At 39.8% G+C, this 22,906-nt stretch overlaps 1 protein-coding gene across 2 annotated transcripts in view; it reads left to right on the top strand.

The window, feature by feature from the left end:
- The first annotated feature begins 1,619 nt into the window (after positions 1-1,619).
- Positions 1,620-22,906, top strand: part of LOC128653397 (suppressor of tumorigenicity 7 protein homolog) — a 400,896-nt gene continuing 379,609 nt past the window's right edge. The window contains exons 1-2 of one of the 2 annotated variants that reach the window (XM_053706647.1): positions 1,620-1,795; positions 7,458-7,540. In XM_053706647.1, coding sequence (XP_053562622.1) covers positions 1,627-1,795; positions 7,458-7,540 — 252 coding nt within the window. In that variant the 5' untranslated portion in view covers positions 1,620-1,626. Of the gene's footprint in view, positions 1,796-6,576; positions 6,763-7,457; positions 7,541-22,906 lie in introns of those variants that run through there. The other variant, XM_053706648.1, reaches the window with a different exon arrangement.

Genomic DNA, 22,906 nt, shown 5'->3' with positions numbered 1-22,906 from the left:
AGGCTCCTCATGTGCATGTAATAGAATTCACTTGTTCCACATAACGCTACTATTGTTTGCTTAAAGTGAAGGTCTATTTTGATGAATTAGTGTCCGGTTTTTAATAAACCATTTAAAAACAAGGGCACTTTAATTAATCAAAATTGACATTTCACTGTTTTCTTCAAAAACGTACCTTTTAATTCTGAATGCCGCTCCAGCGATTCCCCGGCCGTCGGAAGCCTCTGCAGACGTCAGAAATTACGAATCAGGCTTCCTCCAATCACAGCTTCCCCCCCGGGGGAATCTTGGCCTGATGCAACACTGTGATTGGAGGAGGCCGGATTCGTCATTTTGGACCCGTGAAGACAGCTTGCGACGGGCGGAGGAAGTGCTGGAGTGGCTGCCAGGATTAAAAGGTAAGTTTTTGAAGAAAACAGTGAAATATCAATTTTGATGAATTAAAGTGCCCTTGTTTTTAATAGGTTTATTAAAAACCGGGCACTAATTCATAAAAATGGACCTTCACTTTAATTTAAAGGGACATGAAACCCAAAATATTTCTTTCATGTTTCAGACAGAACATACAATTTTAAACAACTTTCCAATTTATTTCTATTGTTTAATTTGCTTCCTTTTCTTGTTATCCTTTGCTGAAAGCTTTATCTAGGCCAGCTCACTTGCAGCAGAGAACCTAGGTTCTAGCTGTTGATTGGTGGCTGCATATATATATCGATTGTGATTGGCTCACCCATGTGTTCAGTTAGAAACCAGTAGTGCATTGCTGCTCCTTCAGCAAATTATACCAAGAGAATAAAGCAAATTAGATAATAGAAGTAAATTATAAAGTTGTTTAAAATTGTATTCTCTATCTGAATCATGAAAGAAAAATAAATTGGGTTTCATGTCCCTTTAAGAAATGTATTCCCAAAGCTCAGGACTTGAGTTAGTGGAGGACTGTGGTCTATGGATTAAAAAAAAGTTTGTAAATAAGATCTACTTTTAACAATATTAAATAAAGTTTCAAAAATTGCTATTTTTTTCTATGATAAATGTGCATTACTTATTTTAAATGTTTAATAACGTTGCTAATATTTTTGAAAACTATTGCGTTGGGACTGGAGTGGCTGCTGTCATCTCTTCCTTTCTTACAGTCTCAGTTCACTTCACAAACCACAAAGTGTCTTTTTGACCACAAAAACCCCAATCTAGAAACGCCCTGACGCACCCACAAACAAGAAACTATCCTGACCAATCCCACTGATGTAAATATGTAAATATCAGATATGCATTTTAGCAGGAACTGTGCTACCAAAATAAATGATGAGTACAGTGTGGCCCTGCCCCTTTGTATTACACGGGGTGCATATTTGGTGCCCTTGAAATGACAATGGTTGTCTATCAGGTCAAATTATCCACCTGGTTTGCTGTGTGTATATTAGAAAAAAGGAACATTGTGACAACGTATTAAATATATATATGTAACGTGCAAAGTATAATACGGTCGCAAACTAAATTTAACAGTTCCGCCCATGAAAAAACATATTTTACTCTGGCAGCTACTGACAATTATTTTATAGACCCGCCCATTAGCCAACCATAACACGCCTCCGGGATTAGTTGGGGTGAAAAAAGGAAATAAACAACATGGCGGACTCCTCTAGTTCAGGCGTAATCGGACCCTCAATTCTTGGTCGCATAAAAGTTTGGTTATGTCGCTGCTGGGCATACGCCTGGGTGTTGGTATTCCCGGCAGTGCTGGTCCTTCTTTATCATCTGCGAGTGACGCTTCGGTTCTATGAGAATGCGCTTTCCGGTTAGTAAATTGTAAGCTAGTGGTTAGGCCGAATATTGCGAGTTGTTACTTAGCAACTGGGAGCATCCTATATTGCAGGTATATGGGCCGTTTGTTTATGTGCCAAGTAAATGTGTTACGTTGTTGCATAGCAACACACAGCATCTCTAAGGCCTGGATGCATTTGATGGAAGGGAATGCTGTTGCATAGCAACTGCAAAATACATAAATATATTGTTAACTAGAAATACAAAACATTTAAGAATTGTGTGGTTAATTGATTGATGGTTACCCAGTCGGTTTGCAATTAATTTGGTTAAAAGATGCGTTGCTATTTACACACACAGTATTATACTGTATTCCTTACCCCCTATACATTTGTAAGCAAAATGCGCCCTCTAGTGGAAAAATTTATTATATATATATATATATATATATATATATATATATATATATATATATATATATATATATGTGTGCATTTTATGTTTTTTATTATTTTTGTAAATTTTATGTTTCAGAATTTAAATTTTGATCATTTTAACATTTGTTTGCTACTTATTTTTTAAACATATGTATAATGCCTTATTGCAAAATGTCTATTTTACTATATTAGGAGGGATCAAAACAATTATCTGTTCCATACTATTTTAATAATAAAAAACAAACTAAAAAACAATATGTATTTCAACATATCTTGCTTATGTGGTAGTGCTGGAAATCAGACAATTTAATTTTGCAATACTATTGTAAAAATAGTTACCACTCTTTATTGATCTCTGCTTATGCAAAAAGTACTTTGAAAGAAATCCATAGAAACATTCAACACATGTGCAAACCTACATTTTGCTAGATATACCGCTCCAAAATGAAAATAAAAATAATAAAACTGTGCTTACTGACAAAAACCCCCGATAAATAGGCATCTAGTTTAGTAAATCCTATCGTTTTTGAAACGCTAGGATTTACCAGTGGAACAGATAAAGGGGACTTTCAGTCATGAAGTATAAAAGATTCATGCTGAAAATTCCTTTATTTGTCTGAAGCATTCACCGTGCTGAACACCTCAGGCAGCCCATGGCAGAACGCTATTTTGCTGTGAGGTGATCTTAGCCAATAGCATGCTAGTTATCCAGCATGGTGCCAGCTCGCCCACACGCCTATTGGCTAAGAGGTGTAAATGTCACCTCACATCAAAATAGCGTCCTGCCGTGGTAAATCCTAGCATTTCAAAAACTCTAGGATTTACTATCACTTTAACCCCTTGAGTGCTAACGACGGCTCTGAGCCATCGCAGAGTTTCCCACTCTGGTGCTAACGACGGCTCAGAGCCGTCGCTAGCACTCTCCCTCCTTGGGGGAGATCTGGGGGTGAAAAGAAAATGCAGATTTCTTTCCTATGGAGAGTCCACGACTTTATCCAAATTACTAGGGGGATATTCAACTCATGGCCTGCAGGTGGAGGAGGCAAAGCTTTTGTCTTTACCTTTATAAGGGTAAGACTTTATTTGGACCTGGGTTGGCGGAAATTATTTCTGAAATTACGTGAGGAAAGGGATCTTTTCTTCCTCAGGACATGAAGAGTAGACTTTAACTTTAACGGACAAAAGTCTTCCTCCTATTCTTCCAAACCAGAGCAAGCCAAGACCTCCTTGGAGGTCCAGTTAGCCTTGGAATAAGGGGAAGCAAAACAAGAAGCCTTCCACTGATTCTAAATCAGTATGAAGGGTCCGCCTTCGATCCAATTTTAGATCAAGTGGGGGGCAGGCTTTCTCTTTTTCAGCATGCCTGGATACGAGATGTCCCAGATCCATGGGCTGTGGATATAGTATCCCAGGGTTACAAAATAGGATTCAAGTCTTGCCCTCCAAGGGGCAGATTTCTCCTGTCAAGACTTTCCACAAACCAGGTAAAGAGGGAGGCCTTCTTAAACTGTGTAGAGAACCTATCCTTCCTGGGAGTAATTGTTCCAGTTCCTCTAGAGGAACAGGGTCTAGGATTCTATTCAAATCTCTTTGTGGTTCTCAAAAAGGAGGGAACTTTCTGTCCCATCCTAGACTTAAAATGCCTCAACAAATTCTTCAGGGTTCCGTCCTTTAAGATGGAAACTATTCGTTCCATTCTTTCATTGGTTCAGGAAAGTCAGTTCATAACTACCATAGACCTGAAGGACGTGTATCTTTATGTTCCCATTCACAGGGATCATCATCAGTTTCTGAGGTTTGCCTTTCTGGACAAGCATTTCCAGTTTATTGCACTTCCGTTTGGTCTGGCCACGGCTCCCAGAATATTCACAAAGGTCCTGTGGGCTCTATTGGCAATGGTCAGATCCCAGGGAATTGCAGTGGCGCCTTATTTAGACGATATCTTGGTTCAGGCGTCAGCTTTTCAACTAGCAAGATCTCATACAGAGATGTTCTCTTTTCTACGTTCTCACGGGTGGAAAGTGAATCTGGAAAAGAGTTCTCTAATTACAGCTACAAGAGTGTGTTTCTTAGGAACAATCATAGATTCCCTGTCCATGAAGATTTTCTTGATGGACATCAGAAAATCCAAAATTCTTGCCTTTCCCTCCAGTCTGCTATTCGTCCATCAGTGGCTCAATGCATGGAGGTTATTGGTCTGATGGTTGCTTCCATGGACATCATTCCTTTTGCTCGGTTCCATCTGCTTCCTGAGACCTTCCTGGGTGATTGTTACTACGGACGCCAGTCTGTTAGGCTGGGGAGCTGTTTGGAGCTCTCTAAAAGCTCAGGGCCTGTGGACTCACAAGGAGTCTTCTCTTCCCATCTTGGAGTTGAGAGCAATCTTCAATGCCTTTTAAGCTTGGCCTCAATTGTCTTTAGTCCGGTTTATCAGATTCCAGTCAGACAACATCACCTCAGTGGCTTACATCAACCACCAGGGAGGAACTCGGATTTCCTTGAAGGCCATGAAGGAGGTGACTCGCATTCTGCAGTGGGAGGAAGCTCTATCTGCCATCCACATTCCAGGAGTGGACAACTGGGATGCAGATTTTCTGAGCAGACAGACTTTTCATCCATGAGAGTGGGCTCTTCATCCAGACTAGAAGTGTTCTCAAAGATAACCCCCAGGTGGGGGGTTCCGAAGTTGGATCTGATGGATTCTCGTCAAAACGCTGAGCTTCCAAAGTACGGTTCAAGGTCAAGAGATCCTCAGGCCGCTCTGATAGATGCTCTAGCGGTTCCTTGGATCTTCTCTCTGGCATACCTTTTTCCTCCGTTTGCTCCTTCCACGAGTCATTGCTCGTATCAAACAGGAGAGAGCATTTGTGATTCTAATAGCTCCTGCATGGTCTCGCAGGATCTGGTGAGGATGTCATCTCTTCTACCTTAGAGGTTACCTCTAAGGAAGGACCTTCTAATTCAGGGTCCATTCCTATATCCAAATCTGGATTCTCTGAAGCTGACTGCTTGGAGATTGAACGCATAGTTTTGTCTAGGTGTTGTTTTTCTGAGCCGGTCATTGATACCATGCTCCAGGCTAGTAAATCTGTTACTCGCAGGATTTACCATAAGGTATGTCGTAAATACCTTTTTATTGGTGCAAATCTAAGGGTTTCTCCTGAAGTCGGGTGAGGATTCCCCGGATTTTATCCTTTCTTCAGGATGGTCTGGAGAAAGGATTGTCAGTCAGTACTCTGAAGGGTCAGATATCTGCACTGTCTATTCTATTGCACAAACGCCTGACTGATATGCCAGATGTTTAAGATTTCGTTCAGGCCCTGGTCAGAATTAGGCCTGTGTTTAAACCTGTTGCTCCTCCTTGGAGTCTTAACCTTGTTCTTAAAGTTTTGCAGCAGGCTCCGTTTGAACCGATGCATTCTGTTGATATTAAATTGTTATCTTGGAAGGTTTTGTTTCTTGATTCATGATTCAAATAGGGCATGCAGTTTTAAACAACTTTACAATTTACTTTTATCATCAAATTTGCTTTGTTCTTTTGATATTCTTTGTTGAAAGCTAAAACTAGGTAGGCTCATATGCTAATTTCTAAGCCCTTGAATGCCTCCTCTTATCTCCTTGCATTTTGACAGTTTTACACAGCTAGACAGTGCTAGTTCATGTGTGCCATACAGATAACATGCTGCTCACTCCTGTGGAGTTATTTATGAGTCAGCCCTGATTGGCTAAAATGCAAGTCTGTCAAAAGAACTGAGATAAGGGGGCAGTCTGCAGAGGCTTAGATAAAAGGTGATCACAGAGGTAAAAAGTATATTAATATAACCATGTTGTCATCTCTTCCTTTCTTACAGTCTCAGTTCAAAAACCACAAAGTGTCTTTTTGACCACAAAAACCCCAACCTAGAAACGCCCTGACGCACCCACAAACTATCCTGACCAATCCCACTGAGGTTTTACTCAGCCGCCTGTAAATATCAGATATGCATTTTAGCGGGAACTGTGCTACCAAAATAAATGATTACGAGTTATGGGTTTAAAAGTACAGTGTGGCCCTGCCCCTTTGTATTACACGGGGTGCATATTTGGTGCCCTTGAAATGACAATGGTTGTCTATCAGGTCAAATTATCCACCTGGTTTGCTGGAGTGTGTATATTAGAAAAAAGGAACATTGTGACAGCGTATTAAATATATATATATATATATATATATGTAACGTGCAAAGTATAATAAATTTAGTTTGTGACCGTATACTTAACAGTTCCGCCCATCCAAAAACAAAACGAAAAAACAAATTTTATTCTGGCAGCTACTGACAATTATTTTATAGACCCGCCCATTAGCCAACCATAACACGCCTCCGGGATTAGTTGGGGTGAAAAAAGGAAATAAACAACATGGCGGACTCCTCTAGTTCAGGCGTAACCGGACTCTCAATTCTTGGTCGCATAAAAGTTTGGTTATGTCGCTGCTGGGCCTACGCCTGGGTGTTGGTATTCCCGGCAGTGCTGGTCCTTCTTTATCATCTGCGAGCGACGCTTCGGTTCTATGAAAATGCGCTTTCCGGTTAGTAAATTGTAAGCTAGTGGTTAGGCCGAATATTGCCAGTTGTTACTTAGCAACTGGGAGCATCCTATTGCAGGTATATTGTATAAAGTATATTAATATAACCATGTTGGTTATGCAAAACTGGGGAATGAGTAATAAAGGGATTGTCTATCGTTTTAAACGATAACAATTCTGGTGTAGACTGTCCCTTTAAGCTGTGGGGATATAAGGTAGGCATTGGCAACATTTCTGGATTCGGCTTTCGTTTGCAGTAACGTTAGAAATTTGTTTCGCGGGCAGCAGCATTTGTTTCATTTCGGTGCTGGATATATCAGTGTGAAAGTGGAACACATAACGATCTGGATTTGCACAGCTTGCTGTGTGTAATACTTTCACACTGATACAGTATATCCAGCACGGAAACCAATGCTACAGCCTGCAGTCATATATGCAGCATTTGTTCTGCCAACTAATGCCAAATCCTCAAATTTTGCCCATACCTAATATAAGGTTAAAAGTACTGCTCAGCCATTTTTGAAAAATGAGCTAACTATGCAGCCTTGTGATTACTCAACACTAACTCAGAATTGGTCCGCTATGAAACCTAGCGAAGTACTTCCCAGTTGCCAGTTTCTTTTATTAATAATATGTTGTTAGCTGCTGTATATTAAATTATGTTTTCTAACACAGTTGTTTTCTTTTTTAAATGTTAGTGACGTCGTTCATCAGCACCTTGACGCCAAAGTTCTACGTTGCCCTAACAGGCACATCCTCGCTTATTTCTGGCATGATATTGGTATGTTATATATTTATCTTCTCTTCTCAATTGCTAACATTTTGATTCATCATTTTTAATGTGCTTGTCAGTTCAACTATTTTTTTTTTAATGTTAGCTCATGTTTAATGCATACGTTCCAAAGTTTTGCTGGAGGTGGATTACCTTGACTGGGGCTTGGGCTGGGAAAGATTTGGGAGGCCTGAGGTGAGGCCTACACAGTAGTGTGACAGACTGTTGTGAGCTGTCAATTCCAAGATGGGAAATGCAGGGAGGAAGGCAGGATCATGGTCTCTAAAAGGCTGGGAGCTAGTAGTGTAAACATTGTGATTGTTACAGGTTTCATATCAAGTCACTCAGCCACTACCATTTTGTGTGCAACCACCTTTGCCTGGCTTTTCTTTTGCTTTTGTCAGGTATCGCATGACATAGACATAGAGCAGGGTGTAGGATCATTTAGTGTACCCATGTCCGCTGTATGAGTGTCTCAGTGCGTTTGCGTTACATTAGGTTCTCTTTGGGAATGCCAACATGACAGAATACAACTGTGATGTCACCATGGCTACAATGTGTTTCTGCAGTAATATCACCTGCTTTACACAAATGTCCTTGCAAAAAAACTCTGTTTTATCTAAAAAGGATTTAAAAAAAAAAAAAGTGGATGTTCTGTCCAGTAGAGTTTTACTTAAAGGGACATGAAACCCAAAATATTTATTTCATTAATCAGATATAAAATACAATGTTAAACAACTTTCTAATTTACTTCTATTATCTATTTTGTTTCATTCCCTTGGTATAATTTGTTGAATGAGCAGCAATGCACTACTGGTTTCTAACTGGACACATGGGTTATATATATACAGCCACCAATCAGCAGCTAGAACCTAGATTCCTTACCTTACCTAGATAAACCTTTCAGCAATGAATAACAAGAGATGGATGCAAATTAAATAATATAAGTAAATTGGTAAGTTGATTAAAATTGTATGCTCTGAATCATGAAAGAAGAATTTTGGGTTTCATGTCCCTTTTAACCTTTTTAATGCAAACAAATATTTTAACATGTTAAAAGGGATAATATACCACATTTTTTTCTTTCATAATTCAGATAGCACATGCAAATGTAAGCAACTTTCTAATTTACTCTTTCTTCGTTCTCCTGCTATCTTTATTAGAAAAAGAAGGAATCTAACTTAAGGAGCTGGCCCATTTTTGGTTCAGGACCCTGGATAGCGCTTGCTGATTGGTGGTTACATTTAGCCACCAATCAGCAAGCGCAACTCAGGTGCTGAACCAAAAATGGGCTGGCTCCTAAGCTTACTTTCTTGCTTTTTCAAATAAAGATACCAAGAGAACGAAGAAAAATTGATAATGGGAGTAAATTAGACAATTGCTTAAAATTTCCTGCTCTATCTGAATCGTCAAAGAAAATATTTGGGTTTAGTATCCCTTTTAACCCTTTCACTGCTAAGCCTTTTTTTCACCCCAGTGCTGATTCAATTTTGGGCTTTTCAACGCAATTGTAAGTCAAATTTCAATGAGTGACCCACACAAATGATATATATTGTTTTTCTCTTGTTAAGTGTAGTCAGTCCACGGGTCATCCATTACTTATGGAATATATCTCTTCCTAACAGGAAGCTGCAAGAGGATCACCCAAGCAGAGCTGCTATATAGCTCCTCCCCTCACATGTCATATTCAGTCATTCTCTTGCAGCCTAACTAAAGATAGGTCGCTGTGAGAGGTCTGTGGTGTTTTTTAACTTAGTTTATTTCTTCAATCAAAAGTTTATTTTAAATGGCACCGGAGTGTGCTGTTTGTTCTCAGGCAGCATTAGAAGAAGAATCTGCCTGCGTTTTCTATGATCTTAGCAGACGTAACTAAGATCCACTGGCTGTTCTCATCTGAGGAGTGAGGTAACTTCAGAAAAGGGGAATAGCATGCAGGGCCCCCTGCAAATGAGGTATGTGCAGTAAATTATTTTTCTGAGGAATGGAATTGACTGAGAAAATACTGCTGATACCAATGTAACGTAAGTTCAGCCTTAAATGCAGTGATAGCGACTGGTATTAGGCTGATGAGTGTGTGTACACTAAATGTATTTTTCTAAGGAATGGAATTGACTCTGAAAATACTGTTAATACTGAAATAATGTATGAGCCTTAACCGCAGTGAAAGCGACTGGTAGCAGGCTTATTAATAACACTTCATAACTTTTAAAATGTATGTTTAAAACGTTTACTGGCATGTTAATCGTTTTTTGTGAGGTACTTGGTGATAAAACCTATTGGGGCATGATTTTTACCACATGGCCATCTTTGTTTTCTGCATAGAAACAGTTATCTGAGCTTCCCCACTGTTGTGATATGAGTGGGAGGGGCCTATTTTAGCGCTTTTTTGCGCAGTAAAAATTCAGTCACAATCTGTCTACTTCATCCTCCATGATCCAGATCGTCTCTAGAGAGCTCAGGGGTCTTCAAAATTCATTTTGAGGGAGGTAATCAGTCACAGCAGAGCTGTGACAGTGTGTTTTGACTGTGAGAAAAACGTTAATTATTAAATTGTTATCCGTTTTTGGGTATTAAGGGGTTAATCATCCATTTGCTGGTGGGTGCAATCCTTTGCTAACTTAATACATTTACTGTGAATAATTGGTTGCTATAACTATTTTGGTTCATTGTTATTTCAACTGTGACAGCTTTTTGTGCTTCTTAAAGGCACAGTAGCGTTTTTTATATTGCTTGTAAAATTATTTAGAAAAGTATTTCCAAGCTTGCTAGTCTCATTGCTAGTCTGTTTAAACATGTCTGACTCAGATGGATCTCTTTGTTCACTATGTTTAAAGGCCAATGTGGAGCCCAATAGAAATTTGTGTACTAATTGCATTGATGTTACTTTAAATAAAAGTCAATCTTTACATGCAAAGAAATTATCACCAGACAACGAGGGGGAAGTTATGCCGACTAACTCTCCTCACGTGTCAGTACCTTCGCCTCCCGCTCAGGAGGTGCGTGATTTCGTGGCGCCAAGTACATCAGGGAGGCCCTTACAAATCACTTTGCAAGACATGGCTACTGTTATGACAGAAGTATTATCTAAATTGCCAGAATTAAGAGGCAAGCGCGATAGCTCTGGGTTAAGGACAGAGCGCGTGGATGAGGTGAGAGCCATGTCAGATACTGCGTCACAGTTTGCAGAACATGAAGACGGAGAGCTTCATTCTGTGGGTGACGGATCTGATCCAGGGAGACTGGATTCAGAGATTTCTAATTTTAAATTTAAGCTTGAGAACCTCCGTATATTGCTAGGGGAGGTATTAGCGGCTCTGAATGATTGTAACACGGTTGCAATTCCAGAAAAATTATGTAGGTTGGATAGATACTATGCGGTACCGGTGTGTACTGACGTGTTTCCTATACCTAAAAGGCTTACAGAGATTATTAGCAAGGAGTGGGATAGACCTGGTGTGCCTTTTTCCCCTCCTCCCATATTTAGGAAAATGTTTCCTATAGACGCCACCACACGAGACTTATGGCAGACGGTCCCTAAGGTGGAGGGAGCAGTTTCTACTTTAGCTAAGCGTACCACTATCCCGGTGGAGGATAGTTGTGCTTTTTCAGATCCAATGGATAAGAAATTAGAGGGTTACCTTAAGAAGATGTTTGTTCAACAAGGTTTTATCTTACAGCCCCTTGCATGCATTGCGCCTGTCACTGCTGCGGCGGCATTCTGGTTTGAGTCTCTGGAAGAGGCCATTCGCACTGCTCCATTGGATGAAATTATGAACAAGCTTAAAGCACTTAAGCTAGCTAACGCATTTGTTTCTGATGCCGTTGTACATTTAACCAAACTTACGGCTAAGAACTCCGGATTCGCCATCCAAGCGCGCAGAGCGCTATGGCTTAAATCCTGGTCAGCTGACGTGACTTCAAAATCAAAATTGCTTAATATTCCTTTCAAAGGGCAGACCTTATTCGGGCCCGGCTTGAAAGAAATTATAGCTGACATTACGGGAGGTAAGGGCCATGCTCTACCTCAGGACAGGGCCAAATCAAAGGCCAAACAGTCTAATTTGCGTGCCTTTCGTAACTTCAAGGCAGGAGCAGCACCAACTTCCTCCGCTCCAAAACAGGAAGGAGCTGTTGCTCGTTACAGGCAGGGCTGGAAAGTTAACCAGTCCTGGAACAAGGGCAAGCAGGCCAAGAAACCTGCTGCTGCCCCTAAGACAGCATGAAGAGTGGGCCCCCTATCCGGAAACGGATCTAGTGGGGGGCAGACTTTCTCTCTTCGCCCAGGCTTGGGCAAGAGATGTCCAGGATCCCTGGGCGTTGGAGATAATATCTCAGGGATATCTACTGGACTTCAAAACTTCTCCTCCACGAGGGAGATTTCATCTTTCAAGGTTATCAGCAAACCAAATAAAGAAAGAGGCGTTTCTACGCTGTGTACAAGACCTCTTACTAATGGGGGTGATCCGTCCGCGGAACTGGGTGGAACACGGGCAAGGATTCTATTCATATCTATTTGTGGTTCCCAAGAAAGAGGGAACCTTCAGACCAATCTTGGACTTAAAAATCCTAAACAAATTCCTAAGAGTTCCATCATTCAAAATGGAAACTATTCGTACCATCCTTCCCATGATCCAAGAGGGTCAATACATGACCACAGTGGACTTAAAGGATGCCTACCTTCACATACCGATTCACAAGGATCATTATCGGTACCTAAGATTTGCCTTCCTAGACAGGCATTACCAGTTTGTAGCTCTTCCCTTCGGATTAGCTACGGCTCCAAGAATCTTTACAAAAGTTCTGGGCTCACTTCTGGCGGTACTAAGACCGCGAGGCATAGCGGTGACTCCGTACCTAGACGACATTCTGATACAAGCGTCAAGTTTTCAAACTGCCAAGTCTCATACAGAGATAGTTCTGGCATTTCTGAGGTCGCATGGGTGGAAGGTGAACGTGGAAAAGAGTTCTCTATTACCACTTACAAGGGTTCCCTTTCTAGGGACTCTTATAGATTCTGTAGAGATGAAAATTTACCTGACAGAGGCCAGGTTATCAAAGCTTCTAAATGCTTGCCGTGTCCTTCATTCCATTTCACACCCGTCAGTAGCTCAGTGCATGGAAGTAATCGGCTTAATGGTAGCGGCAATGGACATAGTACCATTTGCGCGCCTGCATCTCAGACCGCTGCAATTGTGCATGCTAAGTCAGTGGAACAGGGATTACTCAGATTTGTCCCCCCTACTAAATCTGGATCAAGAGACCAGAGATTCTCTTCTATGGTGGGTTTCTCAGCCACATCTGTCCAAGGGGATGACCTTTCGCAGGCCAGATTGGACGATTGTAACAACAGACGCCAGCCTTCTAGGCTGGGGCGCTGTCTGGAACTCCCTGAAGGCTCAGGGACTATGGACTCAGGAGGAGAAACTCCTCCCAATAAATATTCTGGAATTAAGAGCAATATTCAATGCTCTCCTAGCTTGGCCTCAGTTAGCAACTCTGAGGTTCATCAGATTTCAGTCGGACAACATAACGACTGTGGCTTACATCAACCATCAAGGGGGAACCAGAAGTTCCCTAGCGATGTTGGAAGTCTCAAAGATAATTCGCTGGGCAGAGTCTCACTCTTGCCACCTGTCAGCGATTTACATCCCAGGCGTGGAGAACTGGGAGGCGGATTTTCTAAGTCGCCAGACTTTTCATCCGGGGGAGTGGGAACTTCATCCTGAGGTTTTTGCTCAACTGATTCATCGTTGGGGAAACCAGATCTGGATCTCATGGCGTCTCGCCAGAACGCCAAGCTTCCTTGTTACGGATCCAGGTCCAGGGACCCGGGAGCGGTGCTGATAGATGCTCTGACAGCTCCTTGGGTCTTCAACATGGCTTATGTGTTTCCACCATTTCCGATGCTTCCTCGTTTGATTGCCAAGATCAAACAGGAGAGAGCTTCGGTGATTCTGATAGCGCCTGCGTGGCCACGCAGGACCTGGTATGCAGACCTAGTGGACATGTCGTCCTGTCCACTGTGGTCTCTGCCTCTGAGACAGGACCTTCTAATTCAGGGTCCTTTCAACCATCCAAATCTAATTTCTCTGAGGCTGACTGCATGGAGATTGAACGCTTGATTCTATCAAAGCGTGGCTTCTCGGAGTCAGTTTTTGATACCTTTAATACAGGCTAGGAAGCCTGTTACCAGAAAAATTTACCATAAGATATGGCGTAAATATTTATATTGGTGCGAATCCAAGAGTTACTCATGGAGTAAGGTTAGGATTCCTAGGATATTGTCCTTTCTACAAGACGGTTTAGAAAAGGGCTTATCTGCTAGTTCGTTAAAGGGACAGATTTCTGCTCTGTCTATTCTTCTACACAAACGTCTGGCTGAAGTTCCAGACGTTCAGGCTTTTTGTCAGGCTTTAGCTAGGATTAAGCCTGTGTTTAAGACCGTTGCTCCGCCGTGGAGCTTAAACTTAGTTCTTAACGTTCTTCAAGGCGTTCCATTTGAACCCCTTCATTCCATTGATATCAAGCTGTTATCCTGGAAGGTTCTGTTTTTGATGGCTATTTCCTCGGCTCGAAGAGTCTCTGAGTTATCTGCCTTACATTGTGATTCTCCTTATCTGATTTTTCATTCAGACAAGGTAGTTCTGCGTACTAAACCTGGGTTCTTACCTAAGGTAGTTACTAACAGGAATATCAATCAAGAGATTGTTGTTCCATCACTGTGTCCTAACCCTTCTTCAAAGAAGGAACGACTTTTGCATAATCTGGACGTAGTCCGTGCCCTGAAGTTCTATTTGCAGGCAACTAAAGATTTTCGTCAAACTTCTTCCCTGTTTGTCGTTTACTCTGGACAGAGAAGAGGTCAAAAGGCTTCGGCTACCTCTCTCTCTGTTTGGCTTCGTAGCATAATACGTTTAGCCTATGAGACTGCTGGACAGCAGCCTCCTGAAAGGATTACAGCTCATTCTACTAGAGCTGTGGCTTCCACCTGGGCCTTTAAAAATGAGGCCTCTGTTGAACAGATTTGCAAGGCTGCGACTTGGTCTTCACTTCACACTTTTTCAAAATTTTACAAATTTGACACTTTTGCTTCTTCGGAGGCTATTTTTGGGAGAAAGGTACTTCAGGCAGTGGTTCCTTCTGTTTAATGTTCCTGCCTTGTCCCTCCCTTCATCCGTGTACTTTAGCTTTGGTATTGGTATTCCATAAGTAATGGATGACCCGTGGACTGACTACACTTAACAAGAAAAAACATAATTTATGCTTACCTGATAAATTTATTTCTCTTGTAGTGTAGTCAGTCCACGGCCCGCCCTGTCTTTAAGGCAGACCTAAATTTTAATTAAACTCCAGTCACCACTGCACCCTATGGTTTCTCCTTTCTCGTCTGGTTTTGGTCGAATGACTGAATATGACATGTGAGGGGAGGAGCTATATAGCAGCTCTGCTTGGGTGATCCTCTTGCAGCTTCCTGTTAGGAAGAGATATATTCCATAAGTAATGGATGACCCGTGGACTGACTACACTACAAGAGAAATAAATTTATCAGGTAAGCATAAATTAAGTTTTTCAGTAGGCCCAGCAAATTCATAATAGGTCATTATTACATTTCTAATTCATGGCATGTGAGAAAACCGCAGCAAAAACTGTAAAAAAAAAAAAAAAAAGTTATTTTAGTAAATAATATTGATCACCTTACTTGTCATCAAAGTTAGCCACATGTTAAATAGAGGCCCAAATGAGCTTTTGGGGGGTTATAATATAAATTAGAGAGGCCCCATTGTTACCACAGTGATCACCTGACTAAACCAACAGTAATATGTATTTTAAGAGAGGGGCTTGTCTACTATGAAAAAAAAAAACTTTATTAGGGGTCTCTAGACATACCAGTTTTTTTATTGGTCATATTTCGTCCTATTCCCAAGCTAATCCCCATGTGTTTTATTTTTAAACATCTTTGTTGTATTGCTACAGGCAATTCTCTTTCAAATGATTGGTCTTAGAGGTTTGTAGCTGCTAAGGGAGCTGAAATTGAGGGGTTCAAAGAACCTCCCCTCATCCAACTCCCTTGCAGCAACACTAAGCTGCACTATAATGGCCTTTTAAAGAGAAGGTCAATTTTCATGTGAAAGTGCCCGGTTTTTAAAAAAACTATTAAAAACGGGAGCACTTTCATTCATGAAAATTGACATTGCACCGGATTTTAAAAATACTTACCTTTTTCTTCTGAAATGCTGGATCGCCATTCTGAAACGATGCCCCGCCTGCTTCTTCCTGGTTAACTTACCCACGAGTCCTGCACGAGTCCCGTTCCTCCACCTTAGGAACTGTCTGCCACGAGTCAGTGACGAAACCGGCTTCCTCCAATCACGGCATTGCCTCAGGCAATGATTCCCCCCGGGGGAAGCCGTGATTTGAGGATGCCGGAATTGTCATTGCTGACGTATGAAGAGGCATGCGACGGGCTGGTGAATCGCTGGAGCGGCTTCAAGAAGAAAAGTTAAGTATTTTAAGAAAACAGGTAAAATGTAAACTTTCATGAATGAAAGTGCCCGTTTTTAATAGTATTTTTAAAAACCGGGCACTCATTCTTGAAAGTTTACCTTCACTTTAAGAAACAGTTTAAAGAGAGGTGGAATTATTATTCATAACTGTATTTTTGAATGTTTATCTATCTCTCTCAAGAAGAGATTCATTTTGAAGAAGTTGTGTCAAGATATAGCTTGTAATTGGATATGTGATCAGAGTCATTATGTCAGATCTTTAAGGCTTACAGTACTGGAGATTTAAGGGTAACCAATAATTAATTTTGCCATTTTAAATGTTGGGGAAAAAACTAGAACTAGATATCAGGGAGTACAGATAGAGAGAAAATCTGGGATTGTGGGGTATGATAATACGTTTGAAAGATGGTGATTTATTGTAATTTATTTTAAAATGTACACGTTAAAAGCATACAACCGTGACTCAGGGCTTTTTCACACAGCAGTAACCATATTAGTAGTTGTAAGGGATCCCATAGACAAATAATTAAATAGTTAGGGCTAGATTACAAGTGGAACACTAAATTATTGCACCCCCGCAAATTACAAGTGTCTGGTTATTGCTACCGCGAGCTCACTGTTGCAATTAGTGCTCTGAAAATTAACCAGAAAATAAATGTGTGTGTATATATATATATATATATATATATATATATATATATATATATATATATATATATATATATGTATATATGTATGTATTTTTTGTTAGAACATATAAGGTTAGGGGGTAGCGGAGTTATATAATAACAGGTAATATCTTAATACGGTAAAACTGTACTTGTATAATAAATACGTAAATTTAAAGTATTATTAGAATTACTACCTGTCGTGGAGGCTAATTAAACAGAACAGAACAACTAGCTAAACTAATTGTAATAGGAATACAATTGAGTATATAGAAATTAGCTCCACAATATAAAATATTTGTTAACTCAGCAAAAATAGAGTAGGATAAGTAAGGAAATATTTTAAGAGTTTTATTTCATTCATACATTATAATCTTTATTGCAAAAAAAATCAGTCAACACTAGGAATAATCAGTCATACAATAGCTAGGGCTAGAATACATTAAAACACTTGAACCTGGTTAATTATATAGAAATATCACTATAATCTCCTGAAATAATGTCTATCAGCCAGCATTCAAAAATGAGCTAGAAATAACTAAGCGCTTACAATCCGAGGGCTAAATTAAGTTTTAAGTATTGATACTAAGACTGAAGGCTGAGGTAGAAGTACCGATATATCAATAAGCCATAAATTTAACCAAGGTAAGCAGTTAAAAAGTAGACAACAAGGAGAGACAAAGCTGCTCCTGTCAGACCCCTGATGCGCGTTTCACAAAGAACACTTCCTCAGAGGGGGGTGAGGAAGCGTTTTTTGTGAAACGCGCGTCAGGGGTCTGACAGGAGCAGCTTTGTCTCTCCTTGTTGTCTACGTTTTAACTGCTTACCTTGGTTAAATTTATGGCTTATTGATATATCGGTACTTCTACCTCAGCCTTCAGTCTTAGCATGGTTTTACTTCAGGGAGATCATGTCAGACTAATCTAATTGACTTCTTTGATTATGTAACAAAAGTATTAGACAAGGGAGGAGCAGTTGATGTAGCATATCTAGATTTCAGCAAAGCATTTGACACCGTCCCACACAATAAACTTATTCACAAACTATATCTCCTTGGTCTAGATTCAAAAATTGTGAACTGGGTGGAATGCTGGCTTAAGGACAGAAAACAAAGTGTCTTAGTAAATGGAGTTCATTCAGCAGAGGGGGCTGTTACTAGTGGTGTTCCTCAGGGGTCAGTTCTGGGGCCTGTTTTGTTTAACATATTTATCTGCGATATCAGCAAAGGGCTACAGGGGAAAGTATGTCTCTTTGCAGATGATACAAAAATTTGCAACAGAGTGGATGTTCCAGGGGGGGTAGACAAAATGAGAAGTGATATACAACAATTGGAGGATTGGACAAATGACTGGGGTCTAAAGTTTAACACAGCAAAGTGTAAAATAATGCATTTAGGGAAGAAAAATCCAAATGTTAATTACAGACTCAATGACACTTTACTGACTGTTACAGACGAGGAACAGGACTTGGGAATTATTATTTCAGATGATTTAAAACTTAGTAAACAATGTAGTAATGCAGCGAGTAAGGCTAGCAGAATGCTTGGATGTATTGGTAGAGGTATTTGCAGCAGAAATAGTAAGGTTCTTATGCCACTTTATAGATCATTAGTTAGGCCTCATCTTGAGTATTGTGTGCAGTTCTGGAGACCATATCTTCAGAAGGATATTAACAAACTTGAATCTGTGCAAAGGAGGGCTACCAAAATGGTACATGGTCTAAAAAATAAAACTTACCAGGATAGGCTCAATGACCTAAATATGTATAGCTTAGAGGAGAGAAGGGAAAGAGGTGATATGATAGCAACTTTCAAGTACATTAAAGGGTTTAGTAAAACTGAGGCTGTGGGTATTTTACATAAAATGGAAAATTCAAGAACAAGGGGTCATGAGCTCAAGCTAAAGGGTAGTAGATTCAGAAGTAATTTGAGGAAGCACTTCTTTACAGAAAGAGTGATTGATTTATGGAATAAACTTCCTCAAGAGGTAGTAGCAACAAACACTGTGGGGGACTTTAAAAATGCATGGGACAAGCATAGGGCTATCCTACGAACTAGATAAGTTTATACTGTTAGGTAAGGTCGGGCAGACTTGCTGGGCCTATGGCTCTTATCTGCCGTCAATATCTATGTTTCTATGTTTCTAATATTTAAAACTTAATTTAGCCCTCAGATTGTAAGGGCTTAGTATATTCTAGCTCATTTTTGACTGCTTGCTGATAGACATTATTTCAGGAGATTATAGTGATATTTCTATATAATTAACCAGGTTCAAGTGTTTTTAATGTATTCTAGCCCTAGCTATTGTATGACTGTTTATTCCTAGTGTTGACTGAATTTTTTTGCAATAAAGATTATAATGTATGAATGAAATGAAACTCTTAAAATTTTTCCTTACTTATCCTACTTTATCCTACTCTATTTTTGCTGAGTTAACAAATATTTTATTTTGTGGAGCTAATTTCTATATACTCAATTGTATTCCTTTTACAATTAGTTTAGCATATATATATATAAGAATGTATTTGCAAATTATGGTGGAAAATAAGTATTTGGTCAATATCAAAAGTTCATCTCAATACTTTGTTATATATCCTTTGTTGGCAATGACAGAGGTAAAACGTTTTCTGTAAGTCTTCACAAGGTTGTTACACACTGTTGCTGGTATGTTGGCCCATTCCTTTATGCAGATCTCCTCTAGAGAAGTGATGTTTTGGGGCTGTCGCTGGGTAACACAGACTTTCTACTCCCTCCAAAGGTTTTCTATGGGGTTGAGATCTGGAGAATGGCTTGGTTACTCCAGGACCTTGAAATGCTTCTTACAAAGCCACTCCTTCGTTGCCCAGGCGGTGTGTTTGGGATCATTGTCATGCTGAAAGACCCAGCCACGTTTCATCTTCAATGCCCTTGCTGATGGAAGGAGGTTTGCACTCAAAATCTCACGATACATGGCCCCATTCATTCTTTCATGTACACGGATCAGTCGTCCTGTTCCCTTTGCAGAAAAACAGCCCCAAAGCATGATGTTGCCACCCCAATGCTTCACAGTAGGTATGGTGTTCTTTGGGAGAATTCTCTCTCCTCCAAACACAATGAGTTGTGTTTCTACCAAACAGTTCTATTTTGGTTTCATCTGACCATATGGCATTCTCCCAATTCACTTCTGGATCATCCAAATGCTCTCTAGCATACTTCAGACGGGCCTGGACATGTACTGGCTTAAGCAGGGGGACACGTCTGGCACTGCAGGATCTGAGTCCCTGGCGGCGTAGTGTGTTACTGATGGTAGCCTTTGTTACGTTGGTCCTAGCTGTCTGCAGGTCATTCACTAGGTCCCCCCGTGTGGTTTTGGGATGTTTGCTCAGCATTCTTGTGATCATTTTGACCCCACGGGGTGAGATCTTGCGTGGAGCCCCAGATGGAGGGAGATTATCAGTGGTCTTGTATGTCTTCCATTTTCTAATTATTGCTCCCACAGTTGATTTCTTCACACCAAGCTGCTTGCCTATTGCAGATTCAGTCTTCTCAGCCTGGTGCAGGTCTACAATTTTGTTTCTGGGATCCTTCGACAGCTCTTTGGTCTTCACCATAGTGGAGTTTGGAGTGTGACTGTTTGAGGTTGTGGACAGGTGTCTTTTATACTGATAACAAGTTCAAACAGGTGCCATTAATACAGGTAATGAGTGGAGGACAGAGGAGCCTCTTAAAGAAGAAGATACAGGTCTGTGAAAGCCAGAAATCTTGCTTGTTTGTAGGTGACCAAATACTTATTTTCCACCATAATATGCAAATAAATTCTTTCCAAATCAGACAATGTGATTGTCTGGATGTGTTTCCACATTTTGTCTCTCATAGTTGAGGTATACCTATGACGAAAATTACAGGCCTCTCTCATCTTCTTAAGTGGGAGAACTTGCACAATTGGTGGCTGACTAAATACTTTTTTGCCCCACGATATATATATATATATATATATATATATATATATATATATATATATATATATATATATATATATATATATATATATATATATATAGACGGATGGAAAATTTGCTAATTTTATTAATTGTGTTGCAATAGTGATTTTATGATAAATTCAATGGAATACCAACTTTTTAACAATATGTATGGTGCAGACCCATAAAATAGTTATAAAAATACATTATAAGGGAGATTAAGGTGCTTTAAAATAAGACACCTAAAAAGACTGGGATTTCAGCTCTCTTTTAAATTTAGATAGCCAACACATTTTTAAGTTTGAAACAATGTTTTGTTTATTCATACACCGTGTTGAGCTCAAGCTCATAGATTTTACAGCATCCAGAGCAAGCTGGAGTCTACTAAAATCGAAATTATATATAGAAAGATCAAAGTGCATGTACAAAAATAACCATTTAACATTAAAACAAATAAATTTCAAGGACCGGTCCAAATGAGGTGACAAGCTGAATCAGAACTATAATGCTCTCTAATATGTAGAAAGCTGTAATAAGCCCATTACAATGTTGCAAATGAATGCGCACAGCAATAGAAAGCCTCCATAACAAAGTCACAGACCCATAAGGGTTTTAGTTTAACTGTTAACTATAAGAGAGTTTAGTCGATTGCTGTGCAAAATCACCTGACTAAATCAGACAATGAAAATCTAAAGTCAACATTTGTGTCGCATGTAGCACTGAATGCAAGACACTTTCAATGCAAAGAGAGAAACATATTTACAATTCCACATATAAATTAATAGTACATGCAGTTCATGGGGTTGTGCTCTTATAGCACAGTTTATCTTAGTAAAAAGTTCAACAGATAAGTGATCTGTTACGTCACGTGCTGTTCAGTAAGTTGAAAATCCTCCGGTCAAGATGAGCTTATAGGAGGAGTGTAAATTATCAACATGAATGAGACCTCCAAACAAGGTTTAAAGCCAAACTGTCGTAATTAAGCAGCAGACATTCGCAAAGTCAAATTACAGCAGAAAAGGTAAATCAAGAACAGAGTAGGAAAAGATAATGGTGCAGGAGGATATCCCTTTAAATACGATATCCCTCTGTCAACTGCATCTATCTTTTAGCGTGAAGCAACAGAAGTGGCGTCAGTCATTAATAGCAGGAATTATATATATTAGTTGAAGAGATATATGAGCCAAGCGAAAGTGCAGGAGGATACTTAGCTTGTATAGTCGTGCCCCTCTGTCAACTGCACCTGTTTGGCAACTTTACCAATCTTCGTGTTTCCATCCAAGAAATGCTTCACCAACTCTTCATAAATTCTGCTATACGGACCAAGCTAGAATGCTTTTCAACAGGCTGCAAGTAGATTTGCCTTGTGTGGACTTATTCCAAAAGAGAAATGGCACGCTAAACTTATTCCACCATGAAAGCAACCAGATCAGCGTGTCAGATCACGTGGAGCGGCCAGCCAATGCCTACGCGCGTTTCACCCCCTCGTCACTAGAGAGACGGGGTTTCCTCAGGACTTGATGGTTACAATGGGTGTTGTGAGCGATTTTAACTTCACATTTACTCCGCCCAGAGTGGGAGGTGAAAATTAAGCAACAACTTTAAAACCTTAACAATTACATAAAGTTATATATATTGAAAAAGAACTTTCTATATCTTATTTTACCATAATGATCGAAGACCTATATAAAAGATCTTTTCAATTGCTAACTACACATTCAAAAGGAATTATCTATTAGAATTTTACTAGTTAGAGAAAGCAGGCCATGTCCAATCTTTCATTTAAGCCATTAGCACCAGTGGTAGAGAGGTCATAGATCCATCTACATTATTTTTGTAGAAGGACTTTATCATTATCACCACCTCTACCACTGGTAATACCCCTGTCGATGCCAGTCACCCTCATACAATCGGGACTAGAGGTGTGAAATACCTCAAAATGCTTTGTTACACTACTATTCTGTATTTTATTTTTAATATCGTCTCTATGTTCAAGAATCCTGTATTTGAGTAATCTTTTAGTCTTACCTACATAAAAACAGGGACAGCTACAACTGAGTAGATATACTACTCCTTCTGAGTTTCAGTGTATATATAATGATGTGTGTATGTGTGTGTATGTGTGTGTGTATGTGTGTGTGTATGTATGTATGTATATATATATATATATATATATATATATATATATATATATATTAAAAATTACTTTTTTCCCCTATGTAAATAACATAAGAATGTAAAATATG

Source organism: Bombina bombina, chromosome 3 (assembly GCF_027579735.1).
Source record: "Bombina bombina isolate aBomBom1 chromosome 3, aBomBom1.pri, whole genome shotgun sequence".
Lineage (NCBI taxonomy): Eukaryota > Metazoa > Chordata > Amphibia > Anura > Bombinatoridae > Bombina > Bombina bombina.
This window is presented reverse-complemented; position numbering and strand designations above follow the sequence as displayed.